We start from the raw sequence: 13,201 nt of genomic DNA, 5'->3' as shown, positions 1-13,201 counted from the left end.
CTGTCCTTGGCGGATCTTTGTTTCTTCGCAGGCCGTACATTGCCTCACTCATTGGCAGCGTGGGGATCCAGTCAGGGGTCTGGTGTGGTTCCGTCCTGGTGCCGCTGGCATGGGATGGGCGCACTACTCCCTGATGCAGTGGAGCCTGGTCTCACACTGAGTCCTCACAGACCCGTCCGTCAGCTTTGTCAACGGTTGCAACTTCTACATCTGCTTGTATGCAGGTGGCTGTTCGGTGTGTGCACGTTGTCGCCTTGACCCGGAAACGCTATTGCGGCCACATAGACACGGGTCTGGCGTCAAAGCGTGTCCAAGAGGCTGCCAGGTATTGTTTGGATTAAGTGTGAAACAGGCCCAGGTGCGAAACTAGGGGGACCCATCAGACAATGAAGAGCAAGAGCAGTCAAGATCGATCCGACGAATGCTGCACTGGCGACGCCGAACCCCTTTCCCCATCGCTCAAGCCCTCGCAATGGCCGGGCCAGTGAGGCTCGGATCGTGCATGACCACCCCAGAGTGCTAACTCATGCCAGGCAATTGATTGTCTTTGAACCGACCTGGCGCCGTCCAGTCGCCTAGATACACCGCATTTCGACAGTGTCGAAAAGGCAAGTGGAGAGTCGGCTTAGATTTCACTGTGCACCTTTACGCACCAGCCACACTGACCAGAGTGGGCCATATTGTACAATGCCTGGCCCCGACTTGATGCTTGAAGCCCCCACACAATGGTGTTGCAAACCCAGAAGACTGGGCTTCTCTGGCACAAGGCTGGGCTCGAGTGGGACGAGCATGCCAACTGCCGCGAACGTTGGCTTTGCCCGGCAGGGCTAGTGCTGAACAGCGGGGAGGGGTCTTTACTGAGACATTGCCGACGTACTGTACTGTAGTCTAGTCGTCGTGTGAGCCGGGAGGCGCGAAGTCCAGGTGATGCCGCCCTTTGTGGTGTCTGCCACTGCCGAATTTCTTGGTTGCCGATGCTACCCTGTGACGTCGTGCTTGGGCGTACCACACGGCTCGCCCATTTCTGCCACTTGCGAGAAACAGACTGGTGGATGGTCGGCCTGGGTAGCACGCGTGATGTCTCAATGGGCTGGTCGCATGAAGGTTCCCCGACCATTCGGCAGAGCACACGCACAGCACGATCCCGTTGCATGCATGCATGCAGTTGGGCCGGGCTGGGTTTACTATTAGTCGCGCGGCTGAAGAGACGTCAGGTTGTCAGCCACGCTGGACGATCGACTGGCGCCCGTATGCAAAGGCGACACACGGCTGGTGTCGGGCAGGGCGGGAGCTGTGGCGGGCGGGTACTCTGAGCTGAAGGCATGAATCTGATGTCCATCTCAATCCTGCCTGCCCACACACGATGACGGCGAGGTGTAGCGCACATGTGGTTGGCTGAGGTGGTGTGCAGACTGGATGTTTCATGTTGCGGATTGAGGGCCTCGAGGGAGGAGGGAGGGGCTCCGCTATGCACCGTGCAGGACAGTGTCTCCACCAAATACGAACGGCGATCCTGCCTTGGTGCCTGGGGCATGAATGGCTGAGCAGAGACAGTGCGGGTCTGCACACCAATTCGTGTTGCGTCACCCACGGACCAACTTTTTCGCAGGCGGCGTGCATGGATGGGCCTGCCCCCTTCTTGGCGGCATCACGACGTTGCACAACGGGGTGGCACGCGCAGCTCTCCCAGATGGGCTTTGTAGATGTCAAGAGCCGGTGTCGGTGTCGGGAATGCTCTCAGCAGATGTTTGGAAGGTCGAGGGAGCCCTCAGGGTACTCGAGAGCAAACACGTGCGCTGCTTCTGCGCTGCCAGTTTCTTGTGTGCCGCACAAAGCAGCACGCTGACAGACAGACCCTTGGCCACGACGGATACGTCACACATGGTATAGATGGGTGGCCATAAGGGTAGGCATTTGCGAGCGAGCCAGCGAGCCATCACGAGCCATCGGCGCCTCCCGCGACGCCAGGCAAGGAATACCTGAACAAGAAAAAAAAGATTCTCCCTCGCCAATTCATCGCACAATTACGCGTAGCCAAGCAAACGCACAGTCGCCGGGCAAGAGGGCGCTGCGTGCCCCTCTCCCCCTGGACGATCCCGTCGTTGCTCACTGTGGGGCTGCCTCTGTGAGCCAAGTCAGTGCCCGTCAGCGACCAGCACCCAGCCGCCTCGCGCTAGTTCCTTTGGTGGTGGTGGTGGTGGTTGCCCGTTCCCCAGTGCTGCTGCGGCTGCCTCTCCGCCACAGCGAAAACCCCTGGACCACCCTTTGCTGCTGTGCAAAGAGCTGTCCCCAGCCAGCCATTACGACGCACGCCGCCGTGCCCATCCATCCTGCGGCCACGCCTGCTTGCCTCTTCTTCCTCTTGCCGGCCACTCTTCCTCTAGTGCCTCCCGCCATTCCTCATCTTCCATCTCATCTACATCTCCTTTCCTTCCTCGTCCATCCCCCCGTCCCAGACAGTCCCCCTCTCCGCTCTTTCATCTCCACACCAGAAGTGCTCTCGATTCGGGCTGCTGTCGTCCACCTTCCCTCAGCCAGAGTTCCAGGGACGCCCTGTTGTCGACACCATGGCGTACAACGGCGGCCAGAACAACGAGTACGAGGGCCATCGTCTCCAGGATATGCCTCCTGGAAGCTCGGTATATGCTAATTCCCCCTTACTGGCCTCCACGGGGACATTTCACTAATGCCATCGTTTGCCCACCTTGCAGTACCCTCAGAACGAGTACGAGGATGAGACGTCTCGCCATCTCCTCGGCCACAACCAGCCCTACGACCAGGACCGGCTCGGTGCTGTCCACAACCCCCCAGACCGGCCTGTCTCGGCCTACAGCCTAACAGAGTCATACTCGACCCCGAATCCACAGCAGACAACCACGGCACCCCAATATGGCGGTGACTATGGCGAGGGTGGCTACTCGAGCGGCTACAACAACGGCTACCAGGGTGGTGGCTCTCTCGAGGAGACCGGCTTCGGATACGGCAGGCCCGCGTCCACAGTTGCCTCGACAGTCGATGCCGAAGAGGGCTGGCTCCGCCGTCAGCAGACGCAGAGAGTGGCTCCTGGCGGCATCAAGCGTTACAAGACCAGAAAGGTCAAGCTTGTGCAGGGCTCCGTCCTGAGTATTGACTACCCCGTGCCGAGTGCCATCCGCAACGCCGTGCAGCCCCAGTACCGTGACCAAGAGTCCGGCACTGGCGAGTTCACCACTATGCGTTACACGGCCGCCACTTGTGACCCTAACGACTTCACGCTGAAGAACGGTTACGATTTGCGCCCTAGAATGTATAACAGACACACTGAGCTGCTCATTGCCATTACCTACTACAACGAGGACAAGGTCCTGATGGCCCGTACCCTGCACGGCGTCATGCAGAACATTCGGGAGATTGTCAACCTCAAGAAATCCACTTTCTGGAACAAGGGCGGCCCGGCCTGGCAGAAGATTGTCGTCTGCTTCGTCTTTGACGGTATCGACAAGGCGGACAAGGAGACCCTGGATGTTCTCGCAACCGTGGGTGTCTTCCAGGACGGTGTTGTCAAGAAGGACGTCAACGGCAAGGAGACAGTTGCCCACATTTTCGAGTACACGACCCAGCTCTCAGTCACACCCAGTCAGCAGCTCATTCGGCCCACCGACGATGGTCCTCAGACCCTGCCACCTGTGCAGATGATCTTCTGTCTGAAGCAAAAGAACACCAAGAAGATCAACTCTCACCGCTGGCTGTTCAATGCCTTCGGCCGCATCCTCAACCCCGAGGTCTGCATTCTGCTCGACGCGGGAACCAAGCCCGGTCCCAAATCGCTTCTTGCTCTGTGGGAGGGCTTCTACAACGACAAGGACCTTGGCGGTGCTTGTGGTGAGATTCATGCAATGTTAGGCAAGGGGGGCCGAAAGCTCATCAACCCGCTCGTCGCCATTCAGAACTTTGAGTACAAGATCTCCAACATTCTCGACAAGCCCCTGGAGAGTGCCTTCGGCTACGTCTCTGTGTTGCCCGGTGCTTTCTCGGCCTACCGTTTCCGTGCCATCATGGGTCGCCCTCTGGAGCAGTACTTCCACGGCGATCACACGCTGTCCAAGATTCTCGGCAAGAAGGGTATCGAGGGCATGAACATTTTCAAGAAGAACATGTTCTTGGCCGAGGATCGTATTCTCTGTTTCGAGCTGGTCGCCAAGGCTGGCTCCAAGTGGCATCTGAGCTACATCAAGGCTTCCAAGGCCGAGACCGATGTACCCGAGGGTGCTCCCGAATTCATTGGTCAGCGTCGTCGCTGGCTGAACGGTTCCTTTGCAGCCTCCATCTACTCGCTGATGCACTTTAGCCGCATGTACAAGAGCGGCCACAACATCATCCGCATGTTCTTCTTCCACATCCAGCTTCTCTACAACATTGCCAATGTCGTCTTCACCTGGTTCTCTCTGGCTTCATACTACCTTACCACCACCGTCATCATGAACCTGGTCGGTACGCCTACACCTGCCGGCCCCAACACGTCAGAAAGGCACGGCTGGCCCTTCGGAGACACTGCCACGCCCATCATCAACATGGTGCTGCAGTACCTGTATCTTGCCTTTGTCATCATGCAGTTCATTCTTGCGCTCGGCAACAGACCCAAGGGTTCCAAGTGGCAGTACATTGCGTCCTTCTTCTACTTCGGTTTCGTCCAGCTCTACATCCTCTGCCTCTCGTTCTATCTGGTCATTGCCGCGCTGTCACCGTCCGACGCATTCCAGGGCACATTTGGGGACAACATCAAGAATATCTTCTCAGGCCAGTCCGAAGTCGCCCTCATCTTGCTGGCGCTCTTTTCCACTTTCGGTCTCTACTACCTGGCCTCGTTCATGTACCTTGACCCGTGGCACATGTTCCACTCGTTCCCTTACTACTTGATCCTCATGTCGACGTACATCAACGTTCTCATGGTCTATGCGTTCAACAACTGGCACGATGTCTCGTGGGGTACCAAGGGTTCGGACAAAGTGGACGCACTGCCATCTGCTCAGGTTGTCAAGGACAAGGGAGGCGGCGACGTCGCTATTGAGGAAGTCGACAAGCCCCAGGAGGATATCGACAGCCAGTTCGAGCAGACCGTCAAGCGTGCTCTTGCGCCTTTCAAGGAGGTTGAGGAGCCCGAGGTTAAGGATCTCGAAGACTCCTACAAGTCTTTCAGAACGTCTCTGGTTATCGCCTGGCTCTTTTCCAACACCGCACTCATTGTGGGTGTTACTAGCGACAGTCTGACGACCCTCGGCATTGGTGTAAGTCTCTTCCTTCTTCAGCCTACCCATCCTGAAGAGTCTACTGACAAATTTCCTCTTTACAGGGTAACACTACCGAACGCACTGCCGGCTTTTTCAAGACTCTCCTTATCGCCACCTCTATTCTCTCCGTCATCCGTTTCATCGGTTTCCTGTGGTTCTTGGGCAGGACTGGTATCCTCTGCTGCTTCGCGCGGCGGTAAAGTGACTACACGAGCCGATGCATACCGGCAGCAGATAGAATTTGGCATAGTGTGTGCAGGCAGATTTTGCCTTGGAGAGCATAGTGCGGGCCCGATTTTGTGTATTGTGTGCAGGATAGAAGGGGCTTGCCGCGTGCTTTGGCCGGACATTGGGGCGAGCGAGAAATTGTCATTCAGTGGTGAACAAAAAGTTGTCAACCAAGAGCTTGCCGCGACGAGGATTGAGTCCCGTCACGGCTTGGAGGCTCTGGGGTTGAGAATCTTGAGATGCAAGATACCAATCACATAATTTTACCTTTTGATCATGAAAAGCTCCCCGTGTCGTGTAGCCCTGATGCTTGATTCTCCTTTGAAAGCAGGAGTGCCAAGCTACTCTGCGCAATGTGGTGCCGTTCCGAAGGAAGGACGCCAATTGGACCTCTGAACCTCTGAAGCTTTGAACCTCTGAACCTCTGAATCTCTGAACCTCTGAACCTCTGGACCTCGGGTACGGCCTCAGATTTGGCGAAGGGATAAGTGGTATCGATGTTCTCGAGCACTTGGCCATCACGGGCAGGCGCAAAGACGCGGAGTCAGTCATTCGGCGTCGCTGGCAATATCGGCAGGCCAGCACACCCACGCGGCTCTCGTTGGCTACACGCATATTGCGATGACGGGTTTTATCCCAGGTTCTTGATGTTGCAAGTCAAGATGGAGGCAGCACCCACACGTGTGAACTTTGGATGAATGACTGAGCCCTGTGATGTGCCTGGAAGTCCCGGACCCCACATAGAGTGTTCACGCCGTGCGTGCCCCACGTACTTTACTATTGACTAGCTTTCTTCACTCAAACCCACCAGCTCGAGCAAGCTGCCCCTCGTACACGATTTGATAGAACACGAACGACTTGCTTGCAGCAGACAGCATAACCAGAACCATTTCCTCAGGCCAGGAGACGAAAAGATTTGTAGAATCTCAAGCGGTGGCCCCGACAGGTCGATCTTCCACCTACCCCAAAGCGGAGCGATCACTCAGCAGCGACGACGACGACGACAGGTCGAGCAACACAGAAGACCTAGCCCGAAGCCCGTACAGGGTCTACCTCTGCGTCATCTAGGCAACGAATCTCCACGAGTCGGTGGGAGGGCAGCCCCTAGAAGCACATCACACATACAAAACCGAGGACGCAAGACGGTCACACACACACACACACACAAAAGCACCCCGGGGGGTTCGACCACACCGGGAAGCACAAAGCAGCACGAACCGCGAAACGAGACGGGGTAGCGGCGGCCACGGATCGCCCTCTCTGTCCGAGGCACGTCGATATCCGAGGCCAGGTCACTCGGCTATCACTTGCGACGTAGCGTGAGCACGCCCATATATATATATATACGGGTGTGCGCGTGTTTGCGTGGACATCACACACTTCGGACATTAAAAACAAAAACCCGCAAAAACCGAGACCCTGCGAGGGAAAAAAAAAAGAAAAAAAAGCCATGAGCACCGACGAGCCACCAACACCATCACCCCAGTCTCAGCCGCCGCCGCCGCCGACGACGACGACGACAGAGACGCTCGAGGCGGCGCAGGCCCGGCACCGCAAGGAGCAGCGGGACCTGCAGTCGCGGATCACGCAGAAGAAGAAGAACGCGACCAAGAAGACGAGAAAGGGCGTCAACGACGAGTGCGCGTCGCTCGAGAGGGAGCTGGCGGAGCGGCAGGCGAGGGAGGTTGCCGTGCTTCGCGGGGAGGCAGCTGTCGATGGCGAAGGGGAGGGGGACGAGGGGAAGGACGAGGAGCAAGAGGTTGATGGTCTAGCGGATAAGCTGCAGGACACCGCCTTGTCAACTCCGGGGAGTCAGATACAACCATCACCACCACCATCATTATCGCCATCACAGGATTCCGCGGCCAATGGTGGCGACGGCGGCGGTGGTGGTGCCGGGAAGAAGCGCAACAGGCAGAAAGAGCGCCTGGCCCGGCGGGCCGCCGAGGTAGAGGCCTCCGCCGCCGCGGCGGAGAGCGAGGCGGCCAACATGACGGACCACCGGGCCATCGAGCGGACGTACCTGGACAGCCAGTTCAAGGCGCACGGCTTGGTAGAGCAGGATATCCAGCCCGACGGGCACTGCCTGTTCAGCGCGGTGGCGGACCAGCTACGGACGCGGGGTTACGTCTCCTCGCCCTTGGCGTCGACGTCTTCTTCAAGTAGTACGGCAACAAGAACAGCAGCAGGCTTGGGAGCTGGCGGAAACGGGGAAGGGGGAGGAGGAGGAGGAGAAGCAGAACCCGGATACAAAGCCACCCGTCGCGCGGCGACGGACTATATGCTCTCCCACCGCGACGACTTTGAGCCGTTCCTCGCCATCGACGAGCGCCCAGCCGCCGTGGGCGGGTTCGAGGGCTACATTGACAAGATGCGCAACACGGCCGAGTGGGGCGGGCAGCTCGAGCTGGCGGCCCTGGCCAACGTGTACGGCGTCGAGATCCGCGTCGTGCAGGACGGGAGGACCGAGACCATCGCGCCGAACAATGGGGCGGCTGGCGGGGACAAGACGAAGGACGGGGCCAAGAGGACGATATGGCTGGCTTATTACCGCCATGGGTATGGGCTGGGCGAACATTATAATTCGCTCAGGCCGGCGTCGTGAATAATGTGGCAATGGAAAGGGCCTTCAAAGCGCGTTCATTTGCTCAGAAGATGAATGACAGTGGAAGCTGCGCCGCGCGAATGAGCAGTCCGTGGAGCCCGCACAGCACACGCGAGACAGAGCGTCAGTCTTGTCAGCTTCGAGAGCATCGAATTTGGAGTTGAGCACATATACAGAACAATTGAGGGCCACTATGCTACCCATACACACACTAGATCCAATGCTTGTCAACACTTAACCGGCTCCCTTGAAGCGTGCTGCTGCATTGTGCGAACCTCTCTTCACGAAAACACGTCACGATTTCGGCTACTCGCGCCTGGTCATCATCCTCTTCATTATCATTACCCAGAATCTATCTTAAACTAGCATTCAAGTCTTGTCTATGCATCATGACCAGTTTCTAAACCATTGCTAGCCGTCTCATGCCCAATATCCGTTAATAGACCTGCCGTGAGACATTTGAGCCCGATGTCCCCTTCGTTGCATCAAGAAGCTGCTATAGCCAAGTGCCGATCTTGCTCGTCGTCAGCTGCCTATAGCTACTGCGATACCTTCCCTCGGGATGCAGCATTTCCGTTCCACTGCTCAATCCGCTGTCGCTCCGTCCTCCGCCATTATCGCCATGCATTCTGCCGGCATGATCTCTTCGACCTTGTTGCTCCTGGAGTTGATATTCTTCAGTCTTATCTTCAGGGGCACCACTCCTGACGTTACGAAGTCTCATCACCTGCGTGCCAGACTCCTGGAGGTAATAATGGTTCGCAGCCTCGGAGTACGAAATACGCCACGGAGTCCTCAGCTGCACATTTTCCGGCCCTCCACCACAACTTCCCCGGAGCGCCACACTCGGGGGCGAGTTGACCGCGAGGCAGAACATGTTTTGTGGCTCGGTGAAGTCGGTGACCATGCCCGTTCTGAACACGAGGTAGGCGAAACACATGACATTGATGACAAACACGAGAATCAGCACGACATAGAATATGCGCTGCCAGTCTGACTCGTACGATGAGGTGAATTGCTGCTCCTGGATGACGATCGGAAAGGTCTCGTAAACTCCAGGCTTAAGCCAGTTTTCGGGATAACCCCAGAAATGCTTGAATGTTGAGCCCAGGGAGCCGCCGACCAGCGTTGACGCGGAAAGCGAGGCCATGGCCTCCGCCATGCTCGGTAGGAGCGGGTCGAGTCTTGGCTGGGTAAGAATCAAGTTGGTCATGATGCGAGATGTTGATGCGTTGCTTGTGGAAATACCTCCGTTGAGATCCATGCTCAGGCGCCATTGATCAACCATGTTCTTCCAGTCGAGTGAAGGTGACGGCTGCACACCTTTCGCGTAGGGAAGGTAGGAGATTGTATCGTCGGGGTCCTCGCAATGAGCTTTCATGTTGCCACCTGCCGTGCCGGATATATCGAATCGTGTCGAGCAGTCGGCAGTTGTCCAAGAGCGCATCTCGCATAGAGTGTAGTCGTCGATCAATGCGGACTTGGCGAGCAGGTAATTAGCGTCACCTCCAACAACGGTTGTGTTGGTTATCATGTTGTAGTCATAGGGGAACTGTTCCAGCAGGTCGGTCAGCAGACATGAACAACGAAGCCCTGAAGCTACAGGTAGAGTGATCTTACCAATTGGAAGACGGGCGGCCGTCTCCCATACTTCTCGCCCCAGCGGAAGATGTCATCGACGACAGTCTTGTTGAGCCACTGGTCTTTGCTAGGGGGCGGCACCTCATTGAACCAGGTCTCATGGCCTCGCGTCTGTCCTGGCATGCCCGTCTCCTCGGTGACAATGTTGGGCCATTGAGTGTACACCAATGGCTTGAGCTCCGACTTTGCCATGTTCACACACAGGATATTGACAGCTGGCGACACCACTGCTGCCTTGATTGAGTACTCGCCCACGCCAGACAGCTCGTCAGGCTGCAGTATCCCATTGATAGGGTCAGTGGCTGACTCGTACACCCCTGGATGCGGCATTGCGAGGGTCACGTTATTGACAATGCGATTATACTTCTTGAAAAGTTCCGCAGGGTCACCAGTGCCCGTCTCAATCCATGAAGATGTCATTGTGGTGTTATCGAACAGGCTGTGCTTGCCGTTCGGTCGTGTCTTGAGTGTCGTTGCCTTCTGAGAGTCACCGGCATCATGGATGCCTTGCCAATCTTTCATGAAGGTGAGAAGATTGTGGTACGCTACCAGACTCGTCAGTATGAGCTACTTGTTCGCTCGTGCCATGCTGTTCATGTCAACTCACATTGACCAGAGTATTTGATGTCAAGACAAGATGCGCCATGAGACATCGCGTCCAGCTGCGCATCTATTGGTGTCGGGCAGGTGTCTTGCACGAAGAGTGGATTAGAATACGATGCCTGTACTAGACCCTGCAATTCCCGAGGGTACCAGTCTCCAAATCGCAGTTTGGGACTGATCATGGCATCTGCCGCGGTCGTGTAGAACAGAGCCGCCAGAGCTGCGACCATGGTGAGAGCTCCAGTCAGAGTCTTGCCTGCCAGGGGAATGCCCTGCCAGTATGTGAAGAGCGAGCCGGGTTGCTGTAAGTGTCAGACAGTTAGTATGGCGTTGCTGTAAATGCTGTTAATGTTCAGCACCCGGACGTACCACAACCCAATTTCTCATCGTCATTTCGGCCAGGGTGACACCCTTTGCCTGCCTCACGAATGCCCTCCGGGAGAGCACCTGTCCCAGGCAGGCGACGAACACCGTCACGAACGACATTTCGATCGTCCTCGAGAACAGAGTTGACAGGACAGATGCCGTTGAGGGTGACAGCACCACTGAGGAGTGCGAGCTGGACGAGACGCCTCTGCCGTAGCGAGGCTGGTAGATGGCGACTACGAGCCAGAGTCCGCTCAGAACGGTTGAGTAGATGGAGAGGAGAATCTGGATGATGTAGAGGGAGCTTCGCCGCCGCACGTGGACATCCCTGGCCGAATGGCAGTCTAGAGGAGGCCCCTGATCTGTGATGGTCAACCACGTTAGCTTTCCGATGCCGTATCTTACGCTCGATACAGAGCTCTGTGGCTTGCCCAGTGCTTTGGCTCACGTACTGAATTTCCTCACGAGCTCTTCATGGTCCGCATCGTCGTCGTCATCATCGTCGTCGTCAAGACGGCTCCCATTCGGAGGGCTCCCTCCTCCACCATTGCCACTACTGCCACCCTTGACACCGTGATATGCAGTGTCCGAGCCGATATCCAGTTGCCGCGACGGTGGAGATGGGTTGCCCTTAAGCATTTCCACGAACCTGGCCACACGCTGGCGCTTCCCCGGAGCTGGTGCTGCGGCAGCTGACTGGTCCCCCGCCGTGCCGGGAACACCACGTGAGGCATTGTCTTGGTGACGTTGCTGGGCAGGTAACGGGGACGCTGGCGATAATAATTGCACCATGACTGATGAATCCTGGTCTGACTTTAAGCCAGCCGACTTATCCTCAGGGTGTAGCCATGGCGAGTGCGGCGCGAGGTACTGCTGGTTCTGCGCTGGGAAAGATGGGCCGGATGTTTCCTTGCTAGCTTCCCCAGCCAGTGGTGAAGGTCTCGACGCACTTGACGCCATCTGAGATGGGCTTCTGGTAAGATTGCTGTTGGAGTTGTCGTTGCCCGCAGTGGCGAGGGGACTGTAGCTGTCGGCAAAGGGCGAGTAGCTTGATATGTCAACAAAAGAGTCTGACAGATCCTGGCTATGGCGCGCTGACGAGCTCAGGCTGTCGCTGGAGTCGTCCTTGCCGGTGTTGTTGTCGTCACCAACGCGACGGTCGTTGGTGACGTTTGTCATGGTTTGCGCGGTCTTGTGGAAAAAGCGAGCAAGGCAAGAAAAGCAAGTATGGCCCCTTTCCTTCAATCAAGATGGCACAATGTACAACCGACTGCTCATCTGGTGCAGCCGAACATGAGAAGGTGACCTGTCACGGGATACGGTGCTGGCGGCAACGGGCGGCGTGGATACCCGCCAAGGAGATACAGGGAGGGAGTTGAGGTGTGCCTCAGGCAGGGCAGGTGTGTTTGGGGTAGAAGGCAGATGATGTCTGAATGTCTGAAGGCCTGAGGTGTGTGTGTCCAATGTGTGCAGTCGCAAAGAGGTTTGCTCCTGCTCTGTCCTGTGTTTGTTTGAGCAAAAGTCGGCAGCGGCAGCGAGTCGATGGCAGTCCAAATCGGGACGTTGGTGGTGCCGATCCACCACTAAGCATCCACGGCCAGACACGCCGCAGATCGAAATGGGCAGTGGCCAGGGGGAGGCGTTGGCCCCCCTGGTGGGTCTCGCCACAGTATTATGTGTGACTTGGTGCGTGCTGCTGCGGATATTGGCTGTTCTCAAGGTCTGCTCTGTTCTGCTCTGCTCTGCTTCACTAATGAATTCAGATGAAAGGGCAGCATCACCATGGCCAAAGGTCTCGCTGCCCCCTCGGCAGGGCCGGCCTTGAACTTCTTCCCCTTGAGACAGCACGCGACTCATGGCTTCATTCTGGGGGAGCCTGCAAAGTAGGGGTCCATGCAACCTTGCCAGGGGGTCCAAACACCGTATACTCCTCTCATGTGCCGCACTGCAATCGACTCATCTCGAATTGGGCATGATTGCTCACAAAGTGCACTCACTATCCAGCCTTACGAGGGCATCCTCCAAGCCCTCCCAAGCACAATGCTAGCTAGTATGACGCGGCAACGAGAAAGCTCGCAACGTATATTTAGCAGGTCAGCACTAATATCTGCGTTCCTTGAGGTCCAGTCAGAGTCAACCACCTGAAAATAGGTCCCCAGCGCCCAGCAATGATGACAGTGGCGGCTCTAGCGGCAACGTGCCACACCTTCCGCCACGTGCCAGCCATGGTCCGATGAGGGTGTGCATCAAAGAGCATGCAACTGCGCCCCCAAGGCAAACTTACTTGAGGAAGGCTTACGTCCCTCTTGCGATTTTCCCCGTTTGGGACTGCACAGGCCTTGCGCGCCCCTGGCTTTGGCAGTGTTTCAATCACCTCCATGACCACATCGTTGCGCATTCAAACGAACGATCAAACTTTTCAGTCAGAGAATGCGAACCCTTCTGGTTGAATGGGTTGCTTCTTCTTCTCAGTTTCCCCTTTGGAGTATTT

At 56.7% G+C, this 13,201-nt stretch overlaps 5 protein-coding genes across 5 annotated transcripts; 2 read left to right on the top strand and 3 right to left on the bottom strand.

Moving 5' to 3' along the window:
• Positions 1-1,664: 1,664 nt before the first annotated feature.
• On the bottom strand, positions 1,665-2,008 carry B0I36DRAFT_329268 (uncharacterized protein). Its single transcript, XM_046154700.1, has one exon. It carries the CDS (start codon positions 1,935-1,937, stop codon positions 1,707-1,709), a length of 231 nt encoding a protein of 76 aa, XP_046009067.1. The 5' UTR covers positions 1,938-2,008; the 3' UTR covers positions 1,665-1,706.
• A 265-nt stretch (positions 2,009-2,273) lies between these two features.
• Positions 2,274-5,768, top strand: B0I36DRAFT_293543 (family 2 glycosyltransferase). Its single transcript, XM_046151801.1, has 3 exons — positions 2,274-2,639; positions 2,712-5,264; positions 5,330-5,768. Exons 1-3 carry the CDS (start codon positions 2,568-2,570, stop codon positions 5,465-5,467), a joined length of 2,763 nt encoding a protein of 920 aa, XP_046009066.1. The 5' UTR covers positions 2,274-2,567; the 3' UTR covers positions 5,468-5,768.
• A 528-nt stretch (positions 5,769-6,296) lies between these two features.
• B0I36DRAFT_329265 (uncharacterized protein) lies at positions 6,297-7,195 on the bottom strand. Its single transcript, XM_046154699.1, has one exon. The coding sequence runs from the start codon at positions 6,945-6,947 to the stop codon at positions 6,642-6,644; it is 306 nt and encodes a 101-aa protein (XP_046009065.1). The 5' UTR covers positions 6,948-7,195; the 3' UTR covers positions 6,297-6,641.
• On the top strand, positions 7,194-8,408 carry B0I36DRAFT_329264 (uncharacterized protein). The gene has a single exon (XM_046154698.1). It carries the CDS (start codon positions 7,486-7,488, stop codon positions 8,098-8,100), a length of 615 nt encoding a protein of 204 aa, XP_046009064.1. The 5' UTR covers positions 7,194-7,485; the 3' UTR covers positions 8,101-8,408.
• B0I36DRAFT_272468 (uncharacterized protein) lies at positions 8,409-12,367 on the bottom strand. Its single transcript, XM_046151313.1, has 5 exons — positions 11,163-12,367; positions 10,714-11,072; positions 10,349-10,646; positions 9,721-10,286; positions 8,409-9,652 (listed from the first exon to the last, which is right to left on the bottom strand). The coding sequence occupies exons 1-5, from the start codon at positions 11,887-11,889 to the stop codon at positions 8,597-8,599; spliced, it is 3,006 nt and encodes a 1,001-aa protein (XP_046009063.1). The 5' UTR covers positions 11,890-12,367; the 3' UTR covers positions 8,409-8,596.
• Between the last annotated feature and the right edge of the window lie 834 nt (positions 12,368-13,201).

Source organism: Microdochium trichocladiopsis, assembly GCF_020744255.1.
Source record: "Microdochium trichocladiopsis strain MPI-CAGE-CH-0230 chromosome Unknown B0I36scaffold_8, whole genome shotgun sequence".
Taxonomy (NCBI): domain Eukaryota; kingdom Fungi; phylum Ascomycota; class Sordariomycetes; order Xylariales; family Microdochiaceae; genus Microdochium; species Microdochium trichocladiopsis.
This window is presented reverse-complemented; position numbering and strand designations above follow the sequence as displayed.

Excerpts from the sequence above, each read along its gene's own strand:
- B0I36DRAFT_329268 (XM_046154700.1), bottom strand. The coding sequence starts at position 1,937 with ATGGCTCGCTGGCTCGCTCGCAAATGCCTACCCTTATGGCCACCCATC.
- B0I36DRAFT_293543 (XM_046151801.1), top strand. The coding sequence starts at position 2,568 with ATGGCGTACAACGGCGGCCAGAACAACGAGTACGAGGGCCATCGTCTC. Across the intron at positions 2,640-2,711 it reads ATATGCCTCCTGGAAGCTCG|TACCCTCAGAACGAGTACGA; the intron begins GTATATGCTAAT and ends CCCACCTTGCAG. Across the intron at positions 5,265-5,329 it reads TGACGACCCTCGGCATTGGT|GGTAACACTACCGAACGCAC; the intron begins GTAAGTCTCTTC and ends TCCTCTTTACAG.
- B0I36DRAFT_329265 (XM_046154699.1), bottom strand. The coding sequence starts at position 6,947 with ATGGCTTTTTTTTCTTTTTTTTTTCCCTCGCAGGGTCTCGGTTTTTGC.
- B0I36DRAFT_329264 (XM_046154698.1), top strand. The coding sequence starts at position 7,486 with ATGACGGACCACCGGGCCATCGAGCGGACGTACCTGGACAGCCAGTTC.
- B0I36DRAFT_272468 (XM_046151313.1), bottom strand. The coding sequence starts at position 11,889 with ATGACAAACGTCACCAACGACCGTCGCGTTGGTGACGACAACAACACC. Across the intron at positions 10,647-10,713 it reads CGATGAGAAATTGGGTTGTG|CAACCCGGCTCGCTCTTCAC; the intron begins GTACGTCCGGGT and ends TGACACTTACAG. Across the intron at positions 10,287-10,348 it reads CATCAAATACTCTGGTCAAT|CGTACCACAATCTTCTCACC; the intron begins GTGAGTTGACAT and ends CGAGTCTGGTAG.